This window comes from Myotis yumanensis, unplaced genomic scaffold (assembly GCF_028538775.1).
Source record: "Myotis yumanensis isolate MYYU_CA2020_CCGP unplaced genomic scaffold, mMyoYum1.0.hap1 SCAF_13, whole genome shotgun sequence".
Lineage (NCBI taxonomy): Eukaryota > Metazoa > Chordata > Mammalia > Chiroptera > Vespertilionidae > Myotis > Myotis yumanensis.
Window position 1 is genome coordinate 18,816,417 of NW_027223764.1, and position 9,149 is coordinate 18,825,565.

The following is a 9,149-nucleotide window of genomic DNA, read 5'->3' on the forward strand; positions in this document are numbered from 1 at the left end:
ACTGTTTATTGAACAGTTGCTTGGCTCTCAGAAAGGTGCACAAGCCATGATCCTTGCCCTTAATTAGCTTATAGTCTAGTGCAGTGATCGGTCGGCAAACTCATTAGTCAACAGAGCCAAATATCAACAGTACAATGATTGAAAGTTCTTTTGAGAGCCAAATTTTTTAAACTTAAACTATATAGGTAGGTACACTGTTATTAACTTAATTAGGGTACTCCTAAGTCTTAGGAAGAGCCACACTCAAGGGGCCCAAAAGCTGCATGTGGCTCACGAGCTGCAGTTTGCCGACCATGGGTCTAGTGGAAAGATAGATATGTAAAAAATAAGTAAAATTTGTAAGTGCCATAATTGGGGTATGATAAGGTGCCATAAGATCACACAGAAGAAAGCAATTTACTCTGTGGGGGATGGGACGTTTAGAGAATATTTCAGAATGCGTATGATGTTTGATCTCAGTCTTTTTTGTTGTTAATCCTCACCTGAGTATATTTTTCCCCATTAACTTTTTATTTTTTTTAAAATATATTTTTATTGATTTCAGAGAGGAAGGGAGAAGGAGAGACAAAAACATCAATGATGAGAGAGAGTCATTGATCGGTAGCCTCTCCTGCACACCCCACACTGGGGATTGAGCTTGCAACCAAGGCATGTGCCCTTGACTGGAATCGAAGCCAGGACCCTTCACTCCACAAGCTGGTGCTCTATCCACTGAGCCAAACTGGCTAGGGCTCCCCATTAATTTTTTAAAAATATATTTTATTGATTTTTTACAGAGAGGAAGGGAGAGGGATAGAGAATTAGAAGCATCGATGAGAGAGAAACATCGATCAGTTGCCTTCTGCACACCCCCCACTGGGGATGTGCCTGCAACCAAGGTACATGCCCTTGACTGGAATCGAACCTGGGACCCTTCAGTCTGCAGGCCGACGCTCTATCCACTGAGCCAAACCGGTTAGGGCCCCATTAGTTTTTAGAAAGAGTGGAGGTAGTGGTAGAAACAGACTTATTGGTTGGTTGCCTCTCACACATACCTGACCTGGGCCGGGGATCAAACCTGCAACCCACTTATGTGCCCTTGACTGGGAATTGAACCCAAGACCCTTCAGTGAGTGAGCCAGCACTATAACCATGGAGGTCAATGCTCTGACCACTTAGCACACTGGTCATGGCTGTTTGATCTCAGTCTTGAAGATTAAAAGTTATTTAGGCAAAGGAAGAGTTAGGTGAAGGCTATTTTAGGCAGTGGGAACAGCCTGTACAAAAGCATTGAAAGGAGAGTGAGCAAAGCCCATATTGGGAGCTACTAATATTTTAGTGACATTGCAAAACAGGTCTTCGTGGCAGTGGAGTAGGCTTAGATGAAGCTGGGGTAACAGGAGTTATATCAGGAAGGACCTGGCAGTCTGAACTAAAGAGCTTAGACTTGACTCTGAAATTGATAGCAATAAGGAGCTATTGAATAGTTTTATGCAGGGCAATAACCAGCTCTGTGTTTAGGAAGGGCAAAGCTAGAGGCAGTTAGGAGGCTATATAGAAAGAAACGATGAGGACATGAAATAATCTAAAGCTAGAGGTTGGATTTGAGATATTTAGTACATAGAATTAACAGAAATTAATGATAGTTAAGAGGAGTGTGTGAAGTGGGGGGACTGGCTCCTAGTTTCAGGCCAGATGGATAGGGTGCTGTTAACTTACGATGCCAGGAGCCTACTGGAGGGGCTGGAGAACAAAATCCAATGAGATTGTACGTAGAGGTATTAGGCAGAAGCCACATAGGAATGAACTGGGAAGTCTCATGTATCCTAACCCCACCCCACCCCCACCCCATGCCAACATCCTACAACAACCACAGTGCAACAACAAAACCAAGAAACTGACATTAGTACAATCCATAGATACAGATTTGAGATTCATATTTCACCAGTTTTATATGTACTCGTGTGTGTGTGTGTGTGTGTGTGTGTGTGTATAACTATGTAAGAACTTGTCTTTTCATCTTTTTAATAGGATCCTTTACAAAGCAAAAGTTTTTAATTTTATAGAGTTCAATTTATTGTTTTTCTTCTATGGATCTTGCTTTTTGTGTCAAGACTAAGAACTCTTTGCCTAGTCCAAGGTCCCCCAAATTTTCTCCTATGTTCTTTCTAGAAGTTTTATAGTTTTACATTTAAGTCCATGTTACTTTGAGTTAATTTTTATTTAAGGTGTGAAATTTAGGTTAAACTTCATTTTCTTTTTTAAATATATTTTATTGATTTTTTACAGAGAGGAAGGGAGAGAGATAGAGAGCTAGAAACATCGATGAGAGAGAAACATCGATCAGCTGCCTCCTGCACATCTCCTACTGGGATGTGCCCGCAACCCAGGTACATGCCCTTGACCGGAATCGAACCCGGGACCTTTCAGTCCGCAGGCCGATGCTCTATCCACTGAGCCAAACCGGTTTCGGCTAAACTTCATTTTCTTGCCAGTGGATTTCCATTTACAGAAAAAGCTGTTCCTCCTCCATTGAATTTATTTTGCTCCTTTGTCAAAAATTCATTGGGCATATTCATATAGATGTATTTCTTAGTTCTCTGTTCTGTTCCATTGATCTATGAGTTTATCCCACTACCAATACCACTCTCTTGATTACTACCTCTATGTAGTATGCCTTGACATGAGGAAGAATAACTCCCCCACTTTATTTTTCTTTTTCAAAATTTCTTGGGTATTCTAGGACCTTGCCCTTCCCACATAAATGTTAGAAAAAGCTTGTCTATGTAAAAAATTATTTGCCCATATAGATGTGAGTTTATTTCTTGGCTCTCAATTCTGCTTCATTGGTCTGTGTGTCTGTTTTATGGCCAATACCATACTGTTTTGATTATTGTCACTTTGTAGTATAATTTGAAGCCATCAAGATCTTGATGACTTGTGTCTTTTCTCCTTATCATTGTTGCCGTCTTAACAGCTGTGGCTGAGATAAAGCTGAAGTGCAACAGAATTTCAATCCCCACAGGATTGTTTTGAGGGTCTAATAAGAAATACAGTCAAAAGTACTTTGTACATGGTAGATATCCATATGCATGAGTATTAATCATTTTTGTTATTATTATGTTTTGAAACATTATCATTGCTGCCTAGTCTCCCCTCATGTGCTCTGAGTCTCTCTGGTTTTTATAGAGATTTATCAATTTTATTGATTTTTTTAAAGAACTAGCTTTTTGTTTCATTTTTTTCTATAGTTTTCTGTTTTTCAGTTACTTACCTTTTGCCCCCTTTCCAAGTGCTAATCCTTTATTCTCTTCACAGGTTCCCACTCCATCTACAGGGCCAAGGATTTTCACACCTCAGTCATCACTAGTGATGCCCTTGGCACCTTCCCATTCTGGCCCTTATCAAGGCTCCAGAATGCAGAATATAAGAGACTACAGGGTACCTGAGCCCCAGGTTGCCCAGCCTTTGCCCCAGGGCCCTGGGGTAATGCCTGGTGAGTGAGTGATCCATCTGGGTAGAACATAGAAGAAAACAATTGGCATGGTCAGCGTGGATTTGAGAGGTAGTGTGTCTATATAGTGAGAAGAGCTTGGAATTTGAAGTCAGAATTCCCAGTACTGTCACTTACTGGCTTTGTACCTGTAGCAATATGCTTAGCAATATACTGTTTCTTTTGAAGAGTAAGAATAGTTGTTACGTTGTTCATTTCAACCCCACAGGATTGTTTTGAGGGTCTAATAAGGAATACAGTCAAAAGTACTTTGTACATGGTAGATATCCATATGCATGAGTATTAATCATTTTTGTTATTATTGTTTTAAAAAATTATTGTTGCTGCCTAGTCTCCCCTCATGTGCTCTGAGTCTCTCTCAAATTGAAATTCTGTTGCACTTCAGCTTTATCTCAGCCACAGCTGTTAAGAGGGCAAAGGGTGCAAGCTCCTAACCTCATGGGATTCCCTGGAACATGGCCTCCTCCTGGTCCCCCTCCACCCATGGCACCCTCAGGCATCATGCAGCCTGACTCTGCCCCCCTGCCTGAGACTGCTCGACTGCTTCCTTTCCTTCCGATGAGACCACCAGTTCTCCGCCCTGTGAGCTCCCAGCCCCCAGGCCCTCCTGTCAGCTTCCCTGCAGCACACCCTCCAGGAGGACCAGGCGCTCCATGCTCTAGCACCATTCAAACCACTGGCATCTTGACTCCTCACCCAGGTCAGTCTTCTTTCCATGGCTTTCTTTTTCTCAGCCATTGCCTCCCTCCCCTCTCCACCCCTCCCACTACCACCTTAGGAATCTCTTCCTCAAACCAATGAACTGGGGCTCCTTTGGTTGGAGAATGTCAACTGAGAGTATAACTGGTCTTCAGAGGGAGGTGAGGTGGACTCCAACTAAAATCATTTTGATGGTCTTCAGACTAAGAATTTCCAATGTACCTGACCATGCCCTGAAATACGTCTGTCTGTGTATTATACAGGACCTCAGGATTCCTTCAAAAATGCTCCAGCTCCCAGGGCAAACCTCCAGAGGAGGCAGGTCAGCGCACCTCCTTACCCACCCCTCATACCTTTACCAGGGAGTGACCCACATTTTAGTTCCTTACAGAATTCAGCCCAGTCCTTCCCATTCTCAGGCATGCATTCTGCCCTCTCTTTTCCCACTCACTCTTCTTCCCTCAGCCCCCTCCTCTTTCCTGCTTACATTGTACACCAGTCTTCCCACTTCCTGGTTTCCCACTCCCTATTCTGTCCACTGTTCACTCATAATTTCTACCACTCTCTCACATGAAGGCCTAGGGAGTCTCTCAGCTTAGACTCAGGTGCCTCTCTCTCTCTCTCTTTAGTTGCCAGAGACATTTATGTCCACAGCACCAATTACTGCTCCAGTTATGAACCTCGCCTCTGAGCCCCGAGGGGTCCTTTCCTCACGGCCCCCTGTCCCTGGTGTGGGTCATGCTCCCCCTGGAGCACCAGGAGAACTCGGCCTGCAGGTGACGACGTGTTCCCCTCCCTTCTCCCAGCCCTCCTTGGGTATAGAAAAGCAGGGAGTGCCCTGGCCAGTGCGGCTCAGTTGGTTGGGCATCATCCCACGCACCAAAAGGTTGCCAGCTCGATTCCTGATCAGGGCACATGCCCAGTTGTGGGCTCGATCCCCAGTAGGGGGCATGCAGGAGGCAGCCAATCGATGTTCCACTATCACATTGATGTTTCTTTACCTCTTCCATCCTCTCTCTCTAAAAATTAATTTTAAAAATCTTTTTTAAAAAAGGAAAAGGAAAGCAGGGGCTTGGTAGATGGGCCTCATTCCCAAAGGTAGAGTCAGACTATGAGCTGGGGGATGGGGAGGGACAGGCACCAAATGTCCTGACTGTAGAGGGTGCCCCCACCCAACTCTGCTGTGCTCCAGTGAGAACAGTGTGGTGCCGAGCCACTGAGGACTAGTCCTTAGGGAAGCTCTGGGAAAGACAGCTTGCCCATCTGTCCCCTCTCCGCTTCTTCCTCAGCAATGGCCACCAGAGAAGGTGTACAGGAAGGAGCTGCCCCCAGAGCATCAGTCCTTGAAAGCCAGCTTTGAGGCACTTCTACAACGTTGCTCCCAGTCTGCCACGGACTTAGTAAGTCTGAACCTTCCCCACAATGCCCTCCTCATACCCTGAGCTGGTTCCGGGACCCCTGAGCTCTAGAGCAGCTCTTTGTGTGATCAGCTCTTTTCTCACTGTCCCTTGACATCGTATGCTTATTTGATCTCCATGCAGGGGATTGGGGGAGGGGGGACGGACACTTGTCTGGTCTGAAGTCCAGCTCCTTGGCAGCAGGACCCAGTAGCATTGGGACTAAACCCTTGGAAAGGCAGCAGGAAGTACTCAAACGAGAGTGAAACCAGGAGTAAGGAAGCTTGCCATGCATTCACTGGCTGTGTCAGCTTGAGCAAGTCACTTACCCTCTTTGGGCTTCCATTTCCTCCTTCAAAATGAAAGAAGTAGCCTTTAGCCATTCTGGCTCTAATCTACTGTGATTCTTTATAGTCCTGTGTAGTGTGAGGTTTAGGGGCTAGAATCAGAATCCATTTTCCTCCCTGTAGAAGACAAAGCGGAAGCTGGATGAGGCAGCCCAACGCCTAGAATGTCTATATGAGAAGCTCTGTGAGGGGACAGTAAGTACACTTAGTGTGTCCTCTGCCTCCTGCCCTTCCACCATCACCCATGGCCAAAGGGAGCTCAAGTGTCCTCTGTCCTCTCCCCTTAGGTCTCACTGACCTGGGTTCCCACAAAATACATCCACGTTGCCTGGACTGTGCTCCAGAATTCAGTCCTCTCTTATCCTTTCCATGCCGCCAGGGTAGGGGCTGGTGTGGGCTTACTAACCGAAGGGCCAATCCCTCCACAGCTCTCGCCTCAAGTCCTGGCTGGGCTCCACGAGATTGCCCGATGTGTGGACACAGGAAGCTTTGAGCAGGGCCTTGCGGTGCATGCCCAAGTGGTGGGCTGCAGCCGCTTCAGCGAGGTCTCCAGCTTCATGCCCATCCTGAAGGCTGTCCTCACCATTGCTCATAAGCTGCACGTCTAAGCCAGGCAGCCTCTCTTACCAGGAGGTCACTGCTGCTGTTACTTAACTGTTCTCCCTGTGGAAAAGGGAATTTCAGAATAGATTCTGTTTGTGTTTCCCAGCCCTCATTCTTGTTGCCAGGTATATGATGCTGTAGGCTTGGCTCCAAACTGGCAGAGTGCCTGCTTTCTATCCTGTGTGCCTGGCCCTCGATCTGTCCAAGGCTTGCTCAGCCTCTGAGGCAGAGCATAGGGCCAGTTCTGTACTTCCCCTCATACTGTTCTCTGGGGCAGGACGTGGGCAGGGTATCTTCTCCCCAGGGGTGTTCTGTGTAAGTGGCTTCTAAGAGGATGAGCAGGATCCAAGTCTACCTCTGCTGTACCCGTCTTTTGGGTCTTTTGTTTTTCTCCTTCTGTGGGTTATGAGCCTAATCTTACCTTCTCCTGGCCTCTGACTTCATACTCCCAGGTCCGTATTTCTCTGAGCCCCAGTGGCTGGAGTAGAGTTGGCTGTTCATCCTCTGAACGAGTCATAGACATGCGGGATGGGTGCTGAGCAGAACCAAGAGCAGGAACGTTGGCCCTTTTCTAAAGGAACATCTCATCTGCCAGCATTATTCAGGGTGGGTGAGGTTAGCTGGAAGGGGTGCACCGCCTTTTGCTGGGAGCTATCTTGGCCTTGAGATAGAAGCAGAGGGACCACTGCCTATGGGAAATGGCCCCTCACTTGACCTGTCTGAGCCCTGGTCCAAGGAGGGCTAGACCATTCATTCTGTATGAGCCCAGCTCTGGATAGGAGCCATATTAACAAAAGCCTCTCTTTTTAGCACTGCTCCTCGAGGGTGGGAGGCCCTCTCTCCCTCAGCCTCTACATGTCTCAGGGCTGCCTTCTCTGGCTGCACGTCCATGGTCGGATGCTGCATTTGAACCACTGATGTACTTAAGGTGCAATAAAACTGCCTTGATTTGGTTTCCTCCGTCATCTCCCAATAATTGTCTCCTGGGTCCTATTTTGTTCTTACCTCTCTTCCTAGTCCTCTGTTCCTGCACCTCAATAAATCAGGGGAGAGGCTTTGGGTCAGCTGGGGAATCAAGAGAGTTGAAGAAAGGAGGTGTCACTGAATTACTCTCCTTGCAGCATTTGTGGCCACTCTGCTGTGTGTGTGCGCGCACATGTGTGCATGTGTGTATCTCCATCCGTGCCTGACCATCAGCTCCAGGGTTTTCCCCACACCACTTCAGGGCTGAGCTCAGCTGCACAAAGGGACTGGGTGTGAAGCCAGGGGGGACTATCTCTAATCCTGTTGTAGATCCCATCATGTCTGCGGGCTAGATGTGTGTGTTTGGGAGGAAGGGATTGTTAGGCAGTATTTGTTTGTAAAGCCACTTGCTCTTCAGATAATACTTGCACTAACTTCTATTGATGAAGCAGTGTGAGCCCCAGCAAAGTTCTTTCCCAAAGTGTCTTTGAAGCCAAGAGCCCATTGAAGGGAAGAAAGGCCGGGAGAGGGGATTAGTTTGTTCAGCAGCTGTGAATTTCAGTGGGAGGTTGATGAACTCCGAGGTCTTTGTTTAAATTAAAGAGGGAGGGGGAGGGAGCCACTGTTGGAGCGAGAGCCCCACTTGGGGCCCTGAACTAACACAAGGAGAAGTCTGAGCTGCAGGGAGCTGTGTACTGACTGCGAGGACTTTTCCCAAACACTTTCGGAAGAGGTGTTGTGAGAAGAGAAGGGGGCGGAGTGGGGGATTAGCATGTGAAATGAAGTTTTCATTGACTCCAGTGGGGGTAGAAAGCTATTTTAATGGCATTTTGTTCTCTTATTTTCTCTTCTTGAGCTCTTTAGAGGTATTGTTTTGCTAAGGCAGGCTTTCTTCCCCCTTCTTTCCAGTCTGTGGATTGCCTCTATGGGAGCCAACATAAATATTTCTCCTCCAGGAATGCGGGTTAATTAAAAGGAAATGAATGAGTGGAAGCATCCAATCCAGACCCACAATAGGCGAGTGCCCTGTCCTGCCCTCCCCTCCCACCACCACCAGCACCACCAGCGCTGAGCGTGACCCTGTCTCTGTCTCTGCCCTAACCTGCTGCTAAGGCCAATTGAGGCTCAGATTCTTTTCAAGGAAAGAAAGCCCTGCCTGTGTGTAGGCTTTCGGGCCAGGGACAGGAAGGAGACAGTGTTTTACGCCACCTCCACCCCCCACCCCCAGAGCCCTAGTCACTTCTCAGGACCTCCCTCTGTTTCTGTCCTAAAGAGCACACAAGAGAGAAGGGGCCTGGGCTGCACTGCCACCCCATGGTAACTTACTAGCTGATGGAACAAGCCAGACAGCGTTCTCAGCGGCAGCTTAAATCTATAAAACAGAAGGTTTGACTAGCTGACTGGAAGGTGTTTTCCCAAGCAGCCATTCTGGAGTTGTCCACGTTTGTAAGGGGAACACAGCCCTGGTGATTGAGTCTAAGAGAGAATCTAAACTCCATGAATGCAGGGAGAGCAATGTAGTGTTTACCACTCTGTTTCCACTCTGGTGTTTGTTGATGAATGAATGGATAATGCAAAAAGTGTGTGTGTTGCGGGGGGCGGGGAGAGAAGCAATACAAATGTAAGGTAACTCAGCAATGTTTTCTT

General features: G+C 47.1%; 1 protein-coding gene across 1 annotated transcript in view; it reads left to right on the forward strand.

The window, feature by feature from the left end:
- Positions 1–7,501, forward strand: part of SEC31B (SEC31 homolog B, COPII coat complex component) — a 31,397-nt gene extending 23,896 nt beyond the window's left edge. Inside the window, exons 20-26 of the mRNA XM_070432506.1 lie at positions 3,298–3,475; positions 3,879–4,193; positions 4,456–4,514; positions 4,822–4,968; positions 5,482–5,592; positions 6,060–6,131; positions 6,365–7,501. Coding sequence (XP_070288607.1) covers positions 3,298–3,475; positions 3,879–4,193; positions 4,456–4,514; positions 4,822–4,968; positions 5,482–5,592; positions 6,060–6,131; positions 6,365–6,544 — 1,062 coding nt within the window. The 3' untranslated portion in view covers positions 6,545–7,501. The remainder of the gene's footprint in view (positions 1–3,297; positions 3,476–3,878; positions 4,194–4,455; positions 4,515–4,821; positions 4,969–5,481; positions 5,593–6,059; positions 6,132–6,364) is intronic.
- Positions 7,502–9,149: the final 1,648 nt, after the last annotated feature.